Consider the following 23809-nt stretch of genomic DNA (forward strand, 5'->3'; position numbering starts at 1 on the left):
GGTGTCATGATATGCTGAAGGATGAAATCAGGGAGTTCGTGAGTATTCAGGGTGCAAGACCATGGATGATATGATTTCTAGAACCCGAGAGCGGAAGATCGATTTGGAGCATTTAGGGAAGAGAGCCAGAGCATGTGCAGACAGTTGAGGGTCCTGCGAAGTGATTCAAGACTTTAGATCAACGATTGAGGGGCCAGCAGGGCCGGGGTCAGTGCAGCACGTGCGGGAAGCAGCACAATGGGGTTTGTCGTTCTAGGGGCATGAGCTGCTACTAGTGTGGAATGGTTGGTCATGTCAGTCGGGATTGTCCTTAGGGGACAAGCCTATTATGTTTACACTGCAACCAAGTGGACATGTTTATATGAATATATGGATATGTTTATATGATTATAAGATTTGAGTTGTTCTCAATCTTCTTCTGTTGAAATAGCTCGTCTATTTCTGAATAGCAGAACCCTATCCAAACATATCCATATATTCATATAAACATATCAAACCCAGACAATCAATCCATCGTCACCGGTTACTTTGAGGATCACTGATGGTCGTGAGGGCAGGGTAGGGCAGGAGTGCCAGCAGAGAGGAACTGAGCATTGCAGTGTCAGTCAGGGGAGGCCAAGGTTTCAGTAGGTGCTATTGCGGGTATGTTATCTTTTGCTTCTTCTTGATTATTATCTATAATTATATCGCTCTGGGATTTTATATCGGTTTGGGTAAGCATTATATTTGGTTTAGTTCTCTGTTATTGTTTGGGTATATCATTAAGAATTGTTATATGCCATTTTGCATGCCATGGGTCAGTGGTAGGTCAGATCTTACTAAGCGGGTTTCAGTTTGTTCGGTTGTTGTTCCGGTTCATTGATGTGGTCAATCCAGGAGTATCGTTGGAAGGACTTTGGTCGGATTAACAGGATAGTTCTCCAACGAAGTCAGAGATCAATTGTGTTAGCATTTGATATGGTGGGATCGACGATCGTCTATGGAAGAACCTTCGGGTTCAATCACTACCGTTGCTAGGGAAGGAACGGTAGCAAAAAGATGGTGGTGGCGGTAGCAAAATCTTGTCATCTCTTTTGGGTGGATCTAGTTTTGGATTATTTGTGGCACATTTTGGTCTCTTTGGTTGTCTTTATGAGAATGAGTTTGCTCCAGGAGTTTGGTCCCTAGATCCGGATGTTTTAGGTGTCCCAAATGCATAAAAATGCAATCTTGATGGATAATATCAACCCATGTATGAGTATTAGTTCCTTTGTTGAAGTTGTAAAGTTAGAACTTGGATTGGGACCCTTTGAGCCATGCAAAAGCTCAAAGTCGAAGACTTTATGGATTAAGGCATTATTTGGAACAAGTTCTGAGTATCGGACATTTTGGCTTAAGCGATTAAGACTTTTTCTAAGTGGATTGTGAGCAGTGTGTGTACGCGGAGCGTACCTCCTGGTACGCAGCGTGTAGGAGGTACGCCCCGCGTACTGGGTCAACTCATTGTACGCAAGGCGTACCAACTGAGTATGCAGGGCGTACTCAGTCTGTTTGGGCTTTCTTGATTTGTTGACCTTTTGACCTTTGACCACTGACCAAAAGTTTGACCACCAATGGATATTTTGGGCCTTTTAGAATATTAGGCATTCTCAGATTAGGCCCATGATGGGTTTTGGGCCCAGTTTGAAAATTGGGTCATAATTGGCCTTTGGGTGATTATTTTAGATTTTGGGTTTTTTGGACAATTGGATTGGGCATTAGCCTTCGGCCAAGTTCGAGAAAGGGTAAAAAGGACTTTTACCCTAATTTGGACTCTTAGTGTGAGTCGAGATCCAATTATTTAATTGGATGTTATTTTGTGATTGATAGCGCAAGGATTTTAGCGAATCTGCAGCCAGAGAGTTATCTGTGGGTTTCAACAGTCTAAGGTGAGTCTCTTCACTGTATCTATGGGTCGAAGGCACCAATGCCGGCCCATTGGCTTTTTGAAAGACCAAGAGGTGGCCCCTGACAAATCTGTATGCAAGATCAGGGTTCGGACCCTGACAGTTAAGTAGATTGTTAGTTGTAGAATGTATGCTTTTTGTCTTTGTGATGCTTGCATGAAAGACTAGGAGGTGGCTCTTGACACTTGTCTGTGAGACCTAGGATTTTGGCCCCGACTTGCAAGGAAAAACCATGATATTGCCTATGACATAATGACAAGACTATGGTTGACACATAGCATTCCCTATTGTATGTATGGTATGTGGTATTTTGGGGAACTCACTAAGCTTTGTGCTTATGGTTTATTGTTTCAGGTACTTCCAGTTCAAAAGGGAAGGACCCGACTTGATCGCACCGCATACACCCATGTTTTTCGGTAACTTTGTGATTTTGGGATTGTACTCTAATAATTGTTTTATTATGAAATACTTCAAGTGTTCATTTTAAAGATAAATGGGTGTTTTGATTGTATTAAAAATGAAATTTTTACCTTGAAATTTTGGGATGTTACAGTTTTAAAAACTTAACTAACCTTTTGGAAAGGTACATCGCCCCCTAATTTCATCCCAAGCATCACCATACGAGCAACCCAAAAGAACAAAATGTCATGCCCAGTTTCAAGAACAACAGTTGGATAAAAAGTCTTGAAATCTTGAGTATCATCAGGCCACCCCAATACAGATAATGGGAAAAGCCCTGAAGAAAACCAGGTGTCCAAAACATCAGGATCTTGAGTCAATTGAAACTTTTTTCCTGAAAAGACCTTTTTAGCCTCCCCTTCAGCCTCTTTCTCATCCCTAGCAACCACCCAATGATCCATGTATGCTCCAAGCTCCTTCAGTTTATCATCCTCCAATGTCACATACCATGCAGGAACTCGGTGGCCCCACCAAAGTTGCCTTGATACACACCAATCACGAATGTTCTCAAGCCATCTGTAAAATCAAAATTTTTAAATTAATTAATAAAGTTTAAATGTTGTAGTAAGAAATAAAGTAGAATTCTAAAATAAACAAAGCAATGGAAGTATGTTGTCGTTTCTTTTAGGGTTAATCTCATGAAAGACCTTATATTTTGTGTTTTTGGCCTGAAAAAGACATTGTAGTTATTCATTTTGATCTAGCCCTTTTAGTCATTTTTTTCCAAAAAAAAATTGTAAAATATGAGGTTTTTTTCGAGAAAAACTAAAAAAATTGAGGGTTTATTTGGGAGCAGTTAGAAGGTTGAGGGTTTTTTTCGGAAAAAAAAAGACAAAGTTGAGGGTTTTTTTTAGAAAAAGTGAAAAAATACAAGGTCTTTTACAGACAAAAAATAAAGCTGAGGTTTAATCGGGAAAAAACACAAAATATAAGGTCTTTTATGAAATTAACCCTTTCTCTTATTTAACCCTAATAATAGTATTTTGTATAGATGTTAGGCATGAAAGGACAATCCATGAAACCAACAAAGAAAAATGAAGCTAAAAATGAAAATTTAAAGGTAGAATGAAAAACTCAAGAAGGTGACCTTTTCCATTCAGCAGCATACTGCTTTGGAAGAATATCAATTTTCTTGTTATTTTCATCCATTACAGCATCAAGAGCTTCTTTAGCAATACCATTGCAGTTGACATACCACTGAGGCTTAATCATAGGTTCAATCACATCATTGCTTCTAGAACAAACACCTAAATGCATCTCATTCTTTTCTTCCCCTTTATAAAGCCCCTGTATTCATACACATGACAAGGATAAGAAGGGTATTCACGTCTTTTTGGGATGCGACAAAAAGTTAAGAAAGGAATACCTTAGACTTCAAAGCCTCAGTTATTGCCACACGAGCTTCAAAACGTGGCATCCCTACAAACCCTGAACCTCCATTACTGTTTATCTTCCCATCATCAGTAAAAATGTTAATGAACTCAAGTTTATGTCTCTTTCCAACTTCAAAATCATTCGGATCATGTGCTGGAGTTATCTGCATAAACAATTAAACACCATTAAAACAAAAAGATATGGTTAAAAATGTTTTTAGGGTTTAGGGTTTTTATTACCTTTACAGCACCAGTTCCAAATTTAGGGTCAACAAGAATAGCATCACAAACTATAGGAAGTCTTCTGCCATTAAAAGGATGAGAAGCAAACTTTCCATGAAGATGAGTGTATCTTGGATCTTCAGGATGAACAGCAATAGCAGTATCTCCAAGCATTGTTTCAACTCTAGTTGTAGCCACTATGATTTCTCCAAGATCTTCTTCTAAAGGGTATGCAAAAGAGGTTAAAACACCGAATTCCACCATGTTTTTGTACCCAGGGACCTTTAGAGGTGTCTTCTCTTTGATATCAATGTAGTCCACCTGTAAAAATGCAGGGGTAGAAATGTAAAATGAAAGTAATTGATGTGTATAAATGATGAGAGAAAGGATTTATGGTGTACCTCAATGTCAGATATTGCAGTTCTCAAGACACAATCCCAGTTGACTAGCCTTAGGTCTCTGAAGAAAAGGCAAAAGGGTATCCGAAAAGTTAAATTATAAAATGAGATGTCAATTAACAAAAACTTGAGGGAAAATAAAGCTTTTGTTAAATGAAAATATGGGCTAAGTAAAAATGCTCAAAACCCTTGAAAAAACACCAAAGATGACTGAAATGATATTGAACTTTGTTGATTTGAATATTACCTATAAATAAGACCCTCCTTATAAAGCCTGACAAAAGCTTCTGTTACAGCATTTGATCTTTTCTCATCCATAGTAAAGCACTGCCATTATTAAACAAAAATTTATAAGCTTGTTATACATATAAGAAATTAAACATAATGAAAGATCATCAAAACCTCAAATGAAATAGATATCAAATATATCTTATAGTTATCTTTGGAAAAATAAAAGTAGTTTACCTAATATTTCGAGTCTTCTCAAAAAAGATTTATATCATTAGATTACATAATAAAAACAGGCTGCATTGCAACTTTTTATTTCATCCCATGATGAAACGAGGAAACCCTATCCAAGGATAGAAAAATCAATCATTTTGAAGGAATATCATATTCCTTCATGAATAGTCCATTCGATTCCATAATACAAAACAAACACTTTTTCTCATTCCATCGGAATCAACGATTCCATTCCACTCCTTAGGTTTTACCTCACGTGACCAATCTAGAGATGCACCCAAACGCCTGAGTTGTTTCCATATGGTCCCACCATATTCCTCTTTCCATTGCCATACCTATCATTCATACCAAAACAACACAACATCTTTGAAGTTAAGTTTAACAATTAACATGTTATCTTCCAAATTGATGATAAATACTAAATAATGTCACTTTGAAAGCAAGATATAACATGTGAAGTCAAACTCACTTCCTCTACAAACTTTTCTCTTCCCACATCATGACGTGTCATTTTTCTCTCTCTCATGATTTTCTTCTCCACTACCACCTGTCAATGAAACTTTGTTAGATAAACATAAGAAAACTAACAGTATATGTAATGATAGTAATATTTATTCCTTAAAAAGTAAACTGAACCTGAGTTGCTATTCCTGCATGATCCATTCCAGGAACCCATAAGGTATTGTATCCTGACATTCTCCTCCAACGAATAATTGTATCCTACAATGATAATCAATATCAAATAAAATTGAAAAAAGGAAAGAATTGTAAATTTGATTAAAGATGAGGGTAAGTCATGAAACCTCGATAGCAGCAGCTAAAGCATGACCAGTGTGTAGAGCTCCAGTCACATTAGGAGGTGGAAGAACCTGTATTTACACATAAATAAGACATCCATAACCAAATTACAGAGCATCTAAAAAGATCTACAGAGCATCTCTGTTAATGAATATTTATGGAAACTTATGAAATAGCAGAAGTTAAGTGGTAGAGACTCACAATAGTGAAAGGAGGTTTAGAGCTGCTGGAATTTGCCTCAAAGAAACCTGATTGCTCCCACCATGCATACCATCTAGCAATGAGTAATTTTAAAATAAGGAATAAGATTACTGATAAAAGTATTTATCAATGAAATTTGAGCTAAATGATGTTGTAAAAGAAAAGGAATTCATAGGAAAACTAACGATTTCTCCACCGCAACAGGAGAGAATTGCTTTGCCATTTGTTGAGAAAGTTTTTTCTTATCACCAGAAGGTGTTTCTGGATCTATATAGTCTTCTGGATTCTCTTCACTTGCATCTGCTCTTACTGTTTTCTTCTTACTGGCTTTTGAGATAGAAGGCCCTTGTTGTGCCTTAAATGTGTATCAATTAAATCAATTGATCATTAAACTAATATCATTAGAAATTCAGTAAAGTAAGATACTATAACTATACTGCTTAACAATCTAAGATTACCTTAAGTTTGGCTGCTTCCGCTTTTTGTGCAGCCTTCAACCTTTTCATTTCTTTCTCTTTTGCCTGATTACAAAAGAAAACAAAATGAACTTGAGTTCCTACTCCATACAAAGTTAATATCAGAAAGCGTAAGTAGAATCGAGTGGAGTTGAAAAAGTAAAAGGAGACACCTTCTCTTCTTTCTTCTTCTTCTTCTTCTCAAGTTCCTCCTCGGAAAGAAGCAGATCCGGATTTGTGTTTGTGATCATGCTGGTGGCTGCGGTGGAACTTACAATAGTTTCTCCTCCTGAAGCGGCTGATGAAAATCCAATTTGCGTTCTCTTTGCCCTGACGTTTTTATCGTATTAGCCTAAAACACATATCGTATTAGCCTAAAACACATATGGGATACCTTTTAACAACAAAATCGATTGAATCTAATGCTTCCTAAGAAAAAGCAGCTAAGCAAATAAGCATTATAAAAATTAAACTTTGTCAAAATGTTAGTATACTGTAGATAAGAGCACATCAAGCTCCAGTGTTCGCTACAGTGTGTGATACAGTGGTTGTTTTTGACTTCTTCTCCCCCGTGTTCCTTCCTTCCCTGTTTCCCACCATCTCATGCCTATTTTCTTCCGAGAAGATGCGCGCGCGCACACACACACACTCTCTCTCTCTCAAAAATATCTCCCTTTCTCTACAAGCAATAAATTAGCCACCGTACCTCCACCATCGCATCCGTCATCCAACTTCCCAGATGGCCTGTGTGTCTATGCGCTAGGGCTGGACAGAAAATGGGATGCACTGTTGGCGACCACCACCACCATCCTGAACACCTCCACCACTCTGAACGCCATCACCACAACCATGTAGCTGTTGGCGAAGGTTAAGAAGGAAGTTGGATCAGTCCCCATGTATAGTTATATTACCTTCTTTGATCCTCACCCAAAACTCACCTGAACGTTTTTGTCAACAGAGGTAACTAACAGCTTTTTTTTTTTTTTTTTTTTTGCAGCATTGACCTGACAAACATGAGGCTTATTAGACGCTTTTTAAATGGTCTTCAACTGCGTGGAGGTTCAAAAGGTTAGTTCTTGAAGATGCTAAATTCTCTTTTATATTTTATACGACATTTGTTTTGAGAGAACGAATTACTGAAATCGTCACTGGGTTTGCTAAAATTTCGTGTTTGGTCCCTATCTTTTTTTTTTGCACTCGGAAAGTCCATATGTTTTTATTTTGTTACGGAGTAAGTCCCTACCTCATAGGAAATGACTATAATGCCCTTAATATATATTTTTCTAATTATTTTAATACTTTTTTAATTAATGAAAATAATATAATCGATTTATTGACAAGTGGACCCACTCTCATTCTCACTCTACTCCCCTCCGGCAAGCACTCCGACTACTCCCACACCGATCACCGAAACCGGCCACCATCAGCCACCATCAACCATCACCAACCGCCACCTAAAACCGAAAGATAAAACCCTATAACACCACCATTTGGACCCACCTTCATCCCCTCACCCTTTAACCATAACCCACCTCTTGTTATAAACAAATAGACCCGATCTGATGCTCAACCCCCTTCGATGCCTAGAAAAATTGTGCTAAAAAATAAACCAAAATCATGCTAAAAATATAAACCAAACAGCAAATCAAAATAAATCCAAACAAATTCACCAGAAAAAGTAAACACGAATCATATAGGAGCATCGATTTGCAGAACTAGGACTAGGATTTTACATACAAAATCATTCACAAAATCACAACCTATCTGGGATTTCTCAGAAGCCAAACCCTCACCAAGAAATTAAAACGCAAAAATTGAGGGTTGTATTTGAAAGAAAGATGGGAACGGTGGTCAGATAAACGATTATTGATCTGTAGTGAGGTGGAGAAGATACATCACTCATCTGTCTTCCTCCTCTACCATCTGTCTTCACCGAAAACATACATCACCCACCCCCTCTCTTGCCTTGCATTTGCATCTGCATATCTTCTTCCCACATTCTAAATCTCTTGAAATCATTCTCGTAGGTTTTAGAAAAAAAACCGATTGAAGCAACAGTGGTTGATTTCAAAAACAAAATTAGAGTATCAGCGATGTGGTGATGTTTTAAAACCTCTGAAGGTGGTGATTTAGGTGGGTGGAAGCCTGATTTCAGTAACAGTGGTTGATTTCAACAACAAGATGGTGGTAGTGATTTAGAACCTCCAACGGTGCTGATTTAGGGATTGGACTATGACTCTTCAAATGATGGCGGTGGTGATTTAGCAGCTCTGACGGCAAGTGACGAGGAAGACGACATCGGAGAGAAGACAGGGATGGCCGGTGAAGTTGTGGTGATAGTCGTTGGCTTTGAAGAAGGGGAAAGGAATCGTCGTTTTATTTTTTGTGTGTGTGTGTGGGGTGGACCCTAGTTATTTTCGAATTTATTTTAAAAAATAATAAGAAATAAATTTAAACAAAATTGATGAGGTCAAACTAGTCGTTTTAGGTCTGAAAGGGACCAAAGATGCAACAAAATCATACAGTAAGGACTATCTGGGTTAAAAAATAATATTAGGGACCAAAGGCACAGATAACCTCAAACCACATGGACCATTCGTGTAATTTGTCCGTTTTGAGAAGCCTGACATATCAAATGTGGAAAATGTGATAATTCGATTCCCTTCATATCTTTTATACTTCTATTCCGATTTTATTCCCTTCATATTTTTAAACTAAATTGTCACTAAAATTAATGAAAATATCATAAATGCATATAGGGGATAATTTTTTTTGGTTCGTATCGTCTATTTGTATCCTGCCTTTTCAGTATTTTCATATTGTTTGTTTTTATTTATCTTTACGGTTTACATATCTATTTCATTTTTAAAGCTTTTGATTTTTCAGTTTCAGGGTTGTTATATGGATCTGATGAAGAGGGCTTTAACCTTCCGTTTTTCATATTTATTTGTTACTCCAACATCATTTGAAGGTACTTCCCTTATTCTTGAATTTATAACTGTAAGTTTCTTTGGAATTTTGCAAAATCATTTGAAGGTACTTCCCCTGTTCTTAAATTTTAAAATATATCGATATGATGAAAAGTGCTGATGTGAATTCTTTTGAAGGTGTTGCCTCTGTTCTTGAAGCTTTAAGTGTTATTCATTGAGTTTAAGAGGTTGGGTGCTTTAGCGTTATTCATGGGTTTTTTTAATAAAAACTTCTAGTTTAATTGGCGTTTATATATTGCGATTCTTGGTAGCTTTGTTCTTGGTTTATGAATGAAGTCATAGTAGAAGCATCTATGTCGATGTGTATGAACAAAACCATAAAAGAAAGAGTTATTGGTGTATTTTACTACAAATTCAACATTGAAAATGAACTATAAAAATGATATCTTGATATGTAATTCTTAATTCTTTCTAAGGAGGTACCGTGTCTATTAGGGATGAGATTTAAAACCGGACCGGAACCAAAATCGGACCGGAACCGGAACCGTTAGAACCGAAATATATAGAACCGGTTCGGTTCTGGGTTTAAAAATTGGCTTTATCCGGGTTCCGGGTAATCCGGGTTTGGGTTCATCGGGTCCGGGTAAACCGGGTCTAAGAACCGGAACCACTTTTAGGGGCCGGAACTGGTTTTTGTGAAACGTTTAAAACATGCATATCTTATTTGTTTTAACTTGGATTGACATACGGTTTTTACCAACGTGTAGTTTAGATTTTGTACATGAATTTAGACTATAAATTTGTCATTTTTAGTTTTATAGTCATTGATTTACAGTCCCCTAAAGTCGAGATATCAAAGCTGGAAGTTTTTAGTTTTTCAGCTTTTTTGTATTCTGTGAAAGTTTTAAAACATGCATATCTATTTCGTTTGAAGTCGGATTGACATACGGTTTTTTCCAGCTTGTAGTTTAGAGTTTGTACATGATTTTAGACTATAGTTTTGTCATTTTTGGTTTAATATTCAATGACTTACAGTCCTCCGAAGTCGGGATATTAAAGCAGAAAATTTTCAAATTTTTAGCTATTTGTTTTTGTACTTTGTATTTTGTGAAAACATTAACACATGCATATCTCATTTTTTTAAAGTTGGATTGGCATGCGGTTTTTTCCGGAGTGTAGTTTAGAGTTTGTACATGATTTTAGACTATAATTTTGTCAATTTTGGTTTCATATTGAATGACTTAAAGTCTCCCAAAGTCGGGATATCAATATGAAAAATTTTAAAGTTCAACCTACTAAGTAGTAAGTAATTGCCAAAAAAATCCGGTTTTTTCTGGTTTTCCGGTTCCAAACCCACTTTATCCGGTTCCAACCTACCCACTTCGATGTTTCCGGGTTTTTCGGTTCTAGACCCACTTTTATCCGGTACCGTACCCGGAACCGAACCGGAATCGGTTCCTATATACCGGTCCTGTTTCCGGTTCTAAAAAATTTCGTTAACTGGTTCCGGGTTTTTCGGGTCCGAGTCCATCAGGTCCGAGTTTGGACCCACTTTCATCCCTAGTGTCTATGCCATGTATGTATCAAATTGCTTCACAAATCATACTATTATTATTATTAGAGTAAATTACACGAATCGTCCCTTGGTTAGGTACTAAAAAGCACGTTTAGTCCCTATTTTTAAAACTTAACTCAGATTGTCCCTGTGTTTCCATTCCTTACACGGTTAGTCCCTATCGCCGTTAGTCGTTAATGGTTTCCGTTTAAGTGTCCCAAAAGCATGTTGTGACATCCCCATTTTCACGGCCAGAAAAGACCGATTTTGTTTATGTTTTATAAAAATCAGAGTACCTTTTTTAATAAAAATGTTACGGAATTTGTTCCCAGTAAAACATGATAAATACGTTATCAAAGCATTTCCGAAGAAAAGTATTTTTTATTCATTTTAAAACATTTAGGATGTCATCGTCAATACAGAAACATAAGTATAAACAGAACTTACATTCATTATCACTAGTGATTTATATCTCCTTAATCTCTCAGTGTAATGTGACTTCATATCAACACCTATGATATAAATAAACTGAGTGGGTCAGGTTGGGAAACCTGGTGAGTACATAGGGTTTTCAACCCACAATAAATAAGTTTATTAACTTTATCAAACCAAACAAACCCGATTACCCGTTCCCGTTATCCTCACTTTACGTCCCTAAAACATCTAACACAAGGGACCTAGTCTAAGGACTTTCATCGGGGTGACAACACATGCTTCGGGGGTTCCTCAACAATTCATGTCAAATAAAGCAACCATGTGGGGGATGGAGTACTGCTGGTGAGCACACAGTTCAAATAAACACCTACAGGTTGCGAGCCTGCTAGCGTTCCACTGGACTGTCTAGAATAGTCTGTGGTCGTCATCTATACTCCGCTAGATGATTGGATCATCAATAACATCTATATCGAGGCCTCTCATTATTTTATTTTGTCACACAACAACTATTCATCTACCCATGTTTTACCCAACACATTTTGTAGATATAAAATACATATACAGTTTAAATCATTTAAAACATGTATAAAATCGTTCATCCAGCATAGATAGCACGTATACAGATAATATGCACACACAACACGTAATTTATATAAAATACTTCATATCTATGTGTAAGCTGAAAGGGACCATGCACTCACTTGAAAAGGTGGTGATTCCGAACTCAGACAGCGCTTCGCTTCTTAAAAAATAATTTCCTTCGACGAAACCTAGTATTATTACCACTAGAGTTTAGTCTATTATTCGCCGAGACTAATTAATAGTCTAGCTATTATTACTATTATATAAGCGTTAAGCAATACTTATATAACCCATAATAATAGCCCAAGTACTTATTATAAGTTCCTAATAACGTTACTATAATTAAATAAAAGCTATATTAAAAATAGCGTAGGCGTAGCTCACTTACAACGAGTTTTATAGAAAACTGGGCTTTGCTTGGAGCAGCGTTGCCGAGCCGAAAAGCTCTTCTTCTCGGAGTCGTCGAGCACTCCGGGGCTTCCGCCTCGTGCTAGGGAGGTTCCCTAGGCTTTTCGGGGGGTTTCGGGGCTACAGAGAGATTCTAGAGAGAGAGAGTAAAGAGAAGAAAGAATGGGAAAGGTGTGAAGAAAATGAGGGTGGGAGAGGTTCTATTTATAGGGTGAAAATGGCTGAACTTGGTGCCACATGTCACCATCTAGTGGCAAGACTTGGGGAGAAAGCAATGGCCAAGATTGTGCCACATCACCCATTTTCGCACAACACACTTCCGACTTCTAAAATCCGTAACTTTCACATACGACCTCCGTTTTTGACATTCTTTATATCCACGCGTAGGTAAAAATAAGATCTACAACTTTCATTTTGACTCCGTCAGCTAATTCTCGACCGATCTTAAATTTAACAGTACGAGGAGATTATACTGTTAAATGTCTGCGTAAAATTCATAACTTCTACATACAGACTCTGTTTTCGTCTGTCTTTTTATCGTTGAGCTCCTATTAATGAGATCTTCAATTCTCATTTAGGTCGCGTAGGCCAAAAACCGCTCGATCTAAAATTCGAGTTTCGGGCTGTGCACTGCTAAGCCAAATCTTAGAAAATTCATAACTTCTTCATACGAAGTCAGATTTGGGCGTTCTTTTTTTTTTGTATGTTCTCAGTTTAACGTATACTACAACTTTTGTTTAGATTTCTAAGGCTAAAAAGTTCTCCATCGTAAATTCACTATTTACGTCTCCCGGTGTCGTGCCGGTTTTGCCGTAAAACTTCGACGGACCATAACTTCTTCGTTATAACTCGGATTTCAATGTTCTTTATATGTACGGAACCCTTGAGACGTATTCTACAACTTGGTTAAGATTATTTACTCTAAATAATCTTTTGTCAAAAAGTCGTTTTCGACCCCTATTATCTCTAAATTGACTAGCCCGGATCTACGGGCGTTACAATTATCTCCCCCTTAGGATGATTACGTCCCGGAATCATCAACGAAACAGGGCTCACATGATGACTCCATACGTTATCTCTTCATCCTAAGTAATAACCGCAACTTTGATGTTTCTTCGAACGAATATCTAACTCTAAGACTTCTTGATTGCAGGCGGTGCTCGATCTTGCACTTGCTCCCTATCTCACGTTAGACTCCAAATTATGACCTTCAAGTCACAATCTCGATCCTTACTGGAGACTGCTTCTTCTTCTTAACAAACTTAAGATAAGTTATTTTATTACTAAAATGGACCGATGTGTCATTATCTAATGACTTATCATCGTATGTTCCCACGCTTAGACTCAGGTCTCTTAGAGTCTTCCAGAACAGACTATACATTTCTTCATGTTCTAATCACATCTTAAAAGGTAGCATTTCTAGCTACAAGCAACTATCGCGATACCTCTACCGATCGCTTTGATTATCTTTTATTTCAATCTTCCAACTTAAGTCAGATGCTACATCAAACTTGGTTCTCTGAACCACGTAACATACTTATCGTAGTCAGACTCAATTCGATATGACCACTAGGGTCGGAATAACAATCATCCTCTTAGTCATTACCGAAACGATGGTAACGACATATTTGAATAAAACGGTATCAATTACTAGCTTCTTGGTAACCTTGTGACTTTCCCTGATCCAAGCGTGCGTCCTATGCTTCCGGTAGTATATGTCTCTACTACCTTTCACACCTACTCATACTCGTCCCAAGTATTGTCTTGCAGTTCACCCAAGTCACCATACAAGAAAATCACATAACAACTTGACACATTAGATAACAAAACGAAGGTTTTATATTATTCCTTGAAACGATTACATAGGTATTCAAGTTCAACCTATACTATGTCTCTAATAGGCTACACCACGTGGTACTATTTACACGACTACTTCATAGATCCTCATTCCTGATCCCTTTCATTTTCATCTTCTTCGTCAAGGATCATATGGAACGCTCTTGCCTTCGGTTTTGGTGGAATGTTTGGTCTTGCCGCCTCTTTCTTCTTCGGGCAATCCTTAGCAACGTGCCCTTCTTCACGACATTCATAAAACACCCTTTTGGTGGCGGTGCACTCGTTGGCGTAATGTCCGATCTTCCCACACTTGTAGCAAGTCACTTCTTCGCTACATTTCCCAAAGTGCTTCTTCTTGCACTTCTCGCACCATTTCACTTTGTTTCCTCCTCCGCTAAACTCCTTTGAACCAGACTTGATCTTCTTATTGGGCCTCGTAGACCCCTCAAACTTCCTCTTTTCGCCAACCTCAATCTTGTTGGCAGCTGTTCCCTTAATCATATCCTCCACAGACTTGGCAGCCCAGATAGCTGCCTCCAGAGTAGGTGCCTGACGCACTGGCACCGCGTACTCCCATGGAAGTCCTTTTGTGTACTTGTCGATTTTCGTCAGCTCATCCGGAACAAGACGCAAGGCGAACTTCATCTTCTCTGTGAAGTTGTTGGTGTATTCATCAATTGACATGCTTCCTTTCTTCAAGGTCAGGAACTGGTTCTCTAGCTCGAGCAGGTTTTGGGCTGAGCAGTACTTGCGTTTACACCAAAAACTTTGTCCATGTCAGTTGCAGGGGCTCATTGGGGCTCAGAGTCTTCCCCAGGGTATTCCACCAGCGCACAGCACCTCCTCGGAATTGACGTACTGCAAAGGTGGTCTGTAACTTGCCTCTGCAACCACAAGTCATGAAAGCTAACTCCATCTCCGAGATCCAATCCATGACTCCGATCGGATCTTCCTTTCCAGTGAAAGTCGATGGCTTGCAAGTCAGAAAATCCTTGTACTTGCATCCATTCCTCTCGACTCCGTCATATTGTTTGTTTTGTTGAACTATTGGTGGGTTGGCTTGAGCAACGGTCCCACTGTAGTTCCCTCCTTCTGACTGCCCATCGTTCAATTCGGGCTGTTCAACTGGCATTGTAGGTTCGTCCCTATTTTCATGCAACACTTGCCTCATCTCTTCCCGTTGTTCAACCAACATAGCCCGTATCATGGCTTGTACTCCGGCCATTGTAATTGGCTCAGGAGCATCTGCTACAACAGGTATTTGTTCAATCACTGGTGGTTGATTCCTGTTCCCATTTGCATTCCCGGCTCCACTACGGGTTCTTGCCATCTAGATCTATATACCAAATCAGACGTTCGGTGTGCAATGACAAGAACTAAGATAGGAAAGATTTTATTTACGATCGACGTGTAATTCTCCCTATTTCTTCGAAAAGTTATATGCCAGTTCTAATACCGTAATTAAACGTTTAGAAATCTGAACACATAAAGTTTCTAGATCCGGTCGGTAACAGACCATAGATCCGATCAAACAATAGCATAAAGCATCACAAATCATTTAGCAGATAAAAACATGTTAGGCATTTTCCCTAAGTAAGCTAGTGCTTGTGTCTATTCAGGTGTACTTCCTAAAATATATTAGACACACTCCTCACGGTCATCGCTTAGCATTCTAAGTTTAAGTCTAGAAATAAATCCATATTCTTAGTTCGCTTAAACTAATGCTCTGATACTAACTGTGACATCCCCATTTTCACGGCCAGAAAAGACCGATTTTGTTTATGCTTTATAAAAATCAGAGTACCTTTTTTAATAAAAATGTAGCGGAATTTGTTCCCAGTAAAACATGATAAATACGTTATCAAAGCATTTCCGAAGAAAAATATTTTTTATTCATTTTAAAACATTTGGGATGTCATCGTCAATACAGAAACATAAGCATAAACAGAACTTACATTCATTATCACTAGTGATTTATATCTCCTTAATCTCTCAGTGTAATGTGACTTCATATCAACACCTATGATATAAATAAACTGAGTGGGTCAAGTTGGGAAACCTGGTAAGTACATAGGGTTTTCAACCCACAATAAATAAGTTTATTAACTTTATCAAACCAAACAAACCCGATTACCCGTTCCCGTTATCCTCACTTTACGTCCCTAAAACATCTAACACAAGGGACCTAGTCTAAGGACTTTCATCGGGGTGACAACACATGCTTCGGGGGTTCCTCAACAATTCATGTCAAATAAAGCAACCATGTGGGGGATGAAGTACTGCTGGTGAGCACACAGTTCAAATAAACACCTACAGGTTGCGAGCCTGCTAGCGTTCCACTGGACTGTCTAAAATAGTCTGTGGTCGTCATCTATACTCCGCTAGATGATTGGATCATCAATAACATCTATATCGAGGCCTCTCATTATTTTATTTTGTCACACAACAACTATTCATCTACCCATGTTTTACCCAACACATTTTGTAGATATAAAATACATATACAGTTTAAATCATTTAAAACATGTATAAAGTCGTTCATCCAGCAATACAGATAATATGCACACACAACACGTAATTTATATAAAATACTTCATATCTATGTGTAAGCTGAAAGGGACCATGCACTAACTTGAAAAGGTGGTGATTCCGAACTCAGACAGCGCTTCGCTTCTTAAAAATAATTTCCTTCGACGAAATCTAGTATTATTATCACTAGAGTTTAGTCTATTATTCACCGAGACTAATTAATAGTCTAGCTATTATTACTATTATATAAGCGTTAAACAATACTTATATAACCCATAATAATAGCCCAAGTACTTATTATAAGTTCCTAATAACGTTACTATAATTAAATAAAAGCTATATTAAAAATAGCGTAGGCGTAGCTCACTTACAACGAGTTTTATAGAAAACTGGGCTTTGCTTGGAGCAGCGTTGCCGAGCCGAAAATCTCTTCTTCTCGGAGCCGTCGAGCACTCCGGGGCTTCCGCCTCGTGCTAGGGAGGTTCCCTAGGCTTTTCGGGGGGTTTCGGGGCTAGAGAGAGGTTCTAGAGAGAGAGAGTAAAGAGAAGAAAGAATGGGAAATGTGTGAAGAAAATGAGGGTGTGAGAGGTTCTATTTATAGGGTGAAAAATGGTTGAACTTGGTGCCACATGTCACCATCTAGTGGCAAGATTTGGGGAGAAAGCAATGGCCAAGATTGTGCCACATCACCCATTTTCGCACAGCACACTTCCGACTTCTAAAATCCGTAACTTTCACATACGACCTCCGTTTTTGACGTTCTTTATATCCACGCGTAGGTAAAAATAAGATCTACAACTTTCATTTTGACTCCGTAGGCTAATTCTCGACCGATCTTAAATTTAACAGTACGAGGAGATTATACTGTTAAATGTCCGCGTAAAATTCATTACTTCCACATACAGACTCTGTTTTCGTCTGTCTTTTTACCGTTGAGTTCCTATTAATGAGATCTTCAATTCTCATTTAGGTCGTGTAGGCCAAAAACCGCTCGATCTAAAATTCGAGTTTCGGGCTGTGTCTAAGCCAAATCTTAGAAAATTCATAACTTCCTCATACAAAGTCAGATTTGGGCGTTCTTTTTTTTTTGTATGTTCTCGGTTTAACGTATACTACAACTTTTGTTTAGATTTCTAAGGCTAAAAAGTTCTCCATCGTAAATTCACTATTTACGTCTCCCGGTGTTGTGCCGGTTTTGCCGTAAAACTTCGACGGACCATAACTTCTTCGTTATAACTCGGATTTCGACGTTCTTTATATGTACGGAACCCTTGAGACGTATTATACAACTTGGTTAAGATTATTCATTCTAAATAATCTTTTGTCAAAAAGTCGTTTTCGACCCCTATTATCTCTAAATTGACTAGCCCGGATCTACGGACGTTACACATGTTTAGTCCCTCGTTTCTTTTTAAAAGACTATATTGCCATTTTTATTTTTTTCACTTATTTAGAATTTATCAATTAAATTAGATTAACTGTAAATTTTAAAAACTTATATCATTTTCATTTCTCTCTCTCTCTCTCTCTCTCTCTCTCTTATTTTCTCTCTATTCACTGTCCTTTTTCTTAATTCGGGCAACTGTCTCCTTTCACCGTAGGCACCTTAACCAACCACCACCTGTCAACACCAAATTTGATACTATAACCAATATCTAAAACTCAAACCCAAATCTAATACTAGAACCTATAATCAACACCAAATCCTAATAAAAAACTTTTAATCAGCTTTTCAAGATGAAGTCTGAAAACGTAAAATCAATCATGAAATCCCTACATCGATGCAAAATCCAGAAGGATTGGTGTAGAATCAAAACCCTAGATTTGTGTCATATCTTCTCTCTCAACTCTTGCAACCACCGCTTATCACCACCGTAGAAGAGATCAGAGTTGTCGAAATTTAGATTTGGGAATGGAGTATAGATCTGAAATCTCGATGTAAAAGGGTTGTTGATGGCATGCCCTAAATCACATATTGAAATAGAGAAGACAAGAGAGGAAGAAAGCGAAGGGAGTTGTTGTTGGCGTTCCCTAAATTATATTAATTATAAAATTTAAAAACTTAATCATTTTCATCTCTCTCTCTCTCTCTCTATTCCTTGTCCTTTTTCTCAATTCGGGAAACCACCTTGTATCATTTCCGACAACCAACTCCCTTCGTTGTCGTCCTCTCTTGTCTTCTCTGTTTAAATATGTGATATAGGGCATGCCATGAACAACCCTTTTACATCTAGATTTCAAATCTATACTCCATTCGTAGATCTAAATTTCGACAACTCTTCTCTCTTATCTGGTGGTGATAAGCGGTGGTTACAAGAGCTGAGAAAGAAGATAGGACACAAATCTAAGGTTTCGATTCTATATCTCAGTCCCTCTGGATTTTGCATCGATGTAGGGATTTCATGATTGATTTTAGGTTTTGGGACATCATCTTGAAAATCAGTGTTGATTATGTTGGATCTATATGCCCAAGAATCATTATTGAGTGACATTGATAATAATATATGATCCTATAGGGTCACACCTTTATCAAGTTGGTACTTATTGAATATTTATTAAGTATTTGATAATTAATAAATAAATTCAATTCTTGTATTTAGTTAGAGAAAAATTATTGTTTTATGAAAATAATAATAAATGAAAGACTAACTAGCTTATATATATATATATATATATATATATATATATATATATATATATATATATATATATCATATGGTATGATATATAAGTCATGTACAAAGTTTTGGACACTTTCACCAAAGATTGACAAACTAGCTAGTTAATTAAGTGAACAAACTAGAAAATCCAATGGACCTTTTTTGTCCTTAAAACCGTGGGTTATCAAGGCAAGGAGATTGAAAGTCAACCTCCAACATTCTTGTCCCCCCATGTTGGATGATGTCCCATGTTTGTTCATTACCTTGCATGTAATACACAACATGATCACATTACATAAGGCTAGTTGTTTTATCACAAAACTTGAAGAAAAAAATATTTCTCTCTTTCATGCATAGAACCGTAGGTTCTCTTGCATTCTCCCTTTCTCTCACTTGAAGTTAGTTCTTGGGTTTTAGAGTTCATCTTTTGTGTCTTCCTTTTACACTTATTGGTTAAGTGCTTAAGGCTTAAAGGAAAAAAGATTATATAAGAAGAAATCTAGCAATTTTGGTACCTTATTCTTGTTGGTGGATTACTTGTAGAGAAGATCAAGCTCCTTGTTCTTGTCATCTACTTCAACACCCCAAATCCAAGAGGGTCCAAAGGCTACAAATGTTGTATTTTCTAAACACCCTATGGTTGTTGTAACATCATTCTAACCTCTTTAAAATGATCCTTGATGGTTTGTTTTGTTTCTTCACTTGAAATTTATAAAAATTTTAAAAGCTTCTGTTGCCGGTTTCTGTGAAAAACTATCTTTTTAAGCATCAAAAACCCTTCAGTGGTATCAGAGTCATCTTTTAAATGTCAGAATGATTTTTATGTTATAATAATCTTTGGTTTTTGGAAAAAAAGCATGGATTTCTTTTTGGCTAAAGAAATGTCCATATTTGTTTTCTTTGACAACTTGTTGTTAAAAGTGTTTATTTTTTATATAACCATTTTTCATGCATTTTGGTTATATAAAAGGTGTCTTAGAAAAAAACAAAGAGTTGTTTTGTTTGATATGTTTGTTATGTATAAACAAGCCATCAGGACATTTGTGGTTGATATTTATTTATTCATATGATGATGTAATAGATAAATAGGTATTATTTCATTTGTTCATTTTATATGTAATAAATTAGTTTTAGAATAGTTGTATTTTATTTTTTTTATAAAATGTAACAAGATGGAGCTTGAAGTTCTTATGAAAACATGGAGCCTTTTGAAGACCTTGAAGTGTCCTAATAAGTCCTTTAGGAAATGACTTAATATTTGTTGTGATGGCTCACAATAAATATTACTAAAAAATGGTTTTGTTTATACATTTTAAAATGCATGCTTATGATGTTTATTTTTGTTGTTATAAAATGTTGAAAATATGTTTTCCATGCTAAAACATTTTTACAAAATAATTAACATCAAACTTGGAGTTTAGAGTTTTATATAAAAGTTTCAACATAAGATGTTAAAATTGAGTTTTTGTTAAAAAGAGTTTTAAATATTTTAAAACTCTAAAGTATCCAAACTTTTAAAGATATAAAAAGTTTAAAATATTTTTAAACTTAATTTAAACTCCATAACTTAATAATAAAATGTTGTTTTATTAACAAAGTTAGAAACCGGTTCCAATCCGTATAATGTCGAATTAAAATTTTAACCGGTAAAATTTTATATGAAATAAATTCAACCTTATGGTTTTTGAAACACTTTAAATGTACCATGTAATATTTTATGCATGAAATATTCATGATACAAAATGTTTTAAAATGCTAGAATAATAAAACATTGATAAAAGCCCTTATTTACAAAACTTCAAATCTATGCAATCCATTTAAAAATCACTTGGAATTTTTGTATAGTTCATATGGATTTAAGGGTCACCTTATTCATATGAGTTGTTAAAAATAGTCAAGGTGTTTTTAGTATTTGCTTATGGGATAAAGGTCACCTAACCATTTGTGAAATATAACTCACATGTTTTTTAAATGGATGATTTGATCAATTTCTTATGTGATAAAGGTCACCTAAGCATAAGAGTTTTGAGGCATGGATGGGATGAACATGTCATATAAAAATAAATTAATGTTTTTGGATCCCATAAATCTAAGAATTACATAAGAGTTGTAATTGGTTATCGTAACCTACCGATCAACAAAATTACTTGAGTAGTGGGTCGCCTCCTCAAGTTATTTTGGGTGATGTGGATCTTAGCTTTTCAAAATTTAATTTGAAGGGTAATTATTTTTTAAAAGAATTCATATCAAAGATATTAAAATGAATCTTATTATTTTGTAGATGACTACCCCAACTGTAACCACCTCATCACTCACCATCCGATCCATCCTCGAAAAAGAAAAACTAAGTGGACCCAACTTTCTTGATTGGTTCAGACAACTGAGAATTGTCCTCAAGCTTGAGAAAAAAGGACTATGCCTTGATGAACCTATCCAGAAGAGCTCCCAGCTAATGCTCCTAAAGCATCGAAAGATGCTCAGGCGAAACATGTTAATGATTCAACCGAAGTGGCTTGCATCATGCTTGCAACTATGACTCCTAAACTTCAAAAAACTTTTGAGTTTCATGAAGTGCTTGAAATGATTGAACAACTGAGAGTCATGTTTCAAATTCAGGCTAAGCAAGAGAGGTTTGAAACCTTGAATGCTTTCATTGGTTGCAAGATGGCCGAATGATCTTCTGTGAGTGCACATGTACCCAAAACGAAATTTTATGTTGAGTAACTTGCCCGCCTCGGATTCCCATTTGGGGATGAGCTAGCGACCGATGTGATCCTAGCTGTAACGCCCGAGAATTAGGCTAGACGTTAAGGGGATAATAATAATAAATATTTGTTTTATCAAATAATTAAAATCCTCAAATAGGATAAATTTTCTTCGTATGCGTTACAGGTTATATAAATACTTATTTATTATATACGTGTTATGTGGACAAATATTATTGGTATGTAATATTTGTATAAATCTTGTTATAAACTTATTGAAAAATAGAAGATTATTTAGGATAAATAATCTTAACGAAAATTGTAACGATTGTAAAATCTCAAACTATATAAGATGTATTTGGTCTAAATACATTTAAGGGTGAACCCAAGTAGTGAAACGATAATTTTTCCGTTACACAAGTTTTTTGATAATAATTGACCGGGTACTTTTCGTTAGTTATTGATTATAAATTTGGATAAGATTTTATTATAAATGGTATAATGATTTTATTAATAAATAGTTAAGGGGCTATAGTGTAACTTGAAGAATATATTGTGTTAATACAAGAATAACTGAGGGACCACAAATGTTACTATAATTTGTAAATTGCAAACCAACATACGTGTAAGAAATATAAGTAAGAAAGGTCGTACGTATTTTATTAATTAAAAATAACACGCATTGTTTAAATATGTGATTGTACAATAAAAAGGCATTACGTGTTTATTTAGAGGGACACGTGTTAACTCTTGAGATATCGTGTTAATAATGCTGATGATTAAGCATTTAGATTGTACGGAGGATAATCAAATTTTGAGTATAAATAGGCAAACAATCAATAGTTTCTATTATTTGTTCTATAAAACAAATAAATATATCGTAAAGAAGTTTTGAGAGACCAAGGAGTATAAAAATAGATAAGGTTTCGGCAAGATAATAAGTTGGAAATCAATGCTAAGCTTGATGCCACGACAATAGTTAGTCTGCACTAACTAGCCAAGTGAGTGCATAGTTGTTTTCATGAACATGATTTTAATACAAGTATTAATTAAAGTATTAAATATATGTTTGTGTGTGAAATATTTGTTATTGCCTGAAATACGTGTTAAGAGCATATCTGATAATATATGATAATTTAGGATACAGAATAAACCTAAATTAATTGAGATGAATATCAGGTAGTATCTCCTTATGAGTACGGGTGAGATATATACAGAGGGTCGAACTTTAAAATTTGTCATTAATCCGAGAGCATGGATTAGACATAGTCATTCGTCCCTAGTCCGAGAGTATGGATTAGGCAAAATCATTTGTCATTGATCTGAGAGCATGGAATTGACATACCTGATCCGAGAGTATGGATTAGGTAAAGCCATTAATTTTAGATCCGAGAGTATGGATTGGACATAATCATTTGTCATTGATCTGAGAGCATGGATTTGACATACCTGATCCGAGAGTATGGACTAGTTAAAGCCATTAATTTTAGATCCGTGAGTATGGATTCGTATCGTTGTGAGGATCGACGGGGTGGGGTAAAATTGCGTATATGAGGTGAAATTGTATATATTGTGAGTTCTAAAATATATATGATATAACATTGTGGGATTGAAATCCCTATGTACTCACCAGGTTTCCCAACCCGACCCACTCAGTTTATTTGTATCACATGTGTCGTTACGAAGCTACATTACACTGAGAGATTAAAGGAGATGTAAATCACTAGTGTAAATGAATGTATGGTCTGTTTATGCTTATGCTTATGTTTATGTATTGACGATGACATCCCAAAGTTTTAATATAAACAAAATACATTTCTTCGGAAATGCTTTGATAATATATTTATCATGTTTTCGTGGAGCAAATTCCGCAATA

The 23809-nt window shown here is 36.3% G+C and overlaps 1 protein-coding gene and 1 long non-coding RNA gene across 4 annotated transcripts in view; one reads left to right on the top strand and one right to left on the bottom strand.

The window, feature by feature from the left end:
* Positions 1–23809, bottom strand: part of LOC145126177 (valine--tRNA ligase, mitochondrial 1-like) — a 55348-nt gene that overhangs the window by 12505 nt on the left and 19034 nt on the right. Inside the window, exons 1-15 of one of the 2 annotated variants that reach the window (XM_079061580.1) lie at positions 6788–7009; positions 6467–6623; positions 6297–6359; positions 6024–6193; positions 5839–5911; positions 5643–5708; positions 5476–5559; positions 5309–5386; positions 5091–5174; positions 4625–4704; positions 4381–4438; positions 3998–4300; positions 3751–3921; positions 3472–3671; positions 2498–2900 (exon numbers count right to left, since the gene is read on the bottom strand). In XM_079061580.1, the coding sequence (XP_078917706.1) occupies positions 2498–2900; positions 3472–3671; positions 3751–3921; positions 3998–4300; positions 4381–4438; positions 4625–4704; positions 5091–5174; positions 5309–5386; positions 5476–5559; positions 5643–5708; positions 5839–5911; positions 6024–6193; positions 6297–6359; positions 6467–6623; positions 6788–6804 (2007 nt within the window). In that variant the 5' untranslated portion in view covers positions 6805–7009. Of the gene's footprint in view, positions 1–2497; positions 2901–3471; positions 3672–3750; positions 3922–3997; positions 4301–4380; positions 4439–4624; positions 4705–5090; positions 5175–5308; positions 5387–5475; positions 5560–5642; positions 5709–5838; positions 5912–6023; positions 6194–6296; positions 6360–6466; positions 6624–6787; positions 7010–23809 lie in introns of those variants that run through there. The other variant, XM_079061581.1, reaches the window with a different exon arrangement.
* LOC145126179 (uncharacterized) lies at positions 6954–9673 on the top strand. 2 transcript variants are annotated; one of them, XR_013716362.1, is made up of 4 exons: positions 6954–7194; positions 7291–7361; positions 9180–9264; positions 9401–9673. It is a non-coding gene; the product is annotated as an uncharacterized LOC145126179 (long non-coding RNA). The 2 variants fall into 2 exon arrangements; XR_013716361.1 differs by having other exon boundaries at positions 6954–7189.

The sequence above is a fragment of the Lactuca virosa genome, chromosome 7 (genome assembly GCF_052849685.1).
Source record: "Lactuca virosa cultivar CGN04683 chromosome 7, Lactuca_virosa_CGN04683_v6, whole genome shotgun sequence".
NCBI lineage: Eukaryota > Viridiplantae > Streptophyta > Magnoliopsida > Asterales > Asteraceae > Lactuca > Lactuca virosa.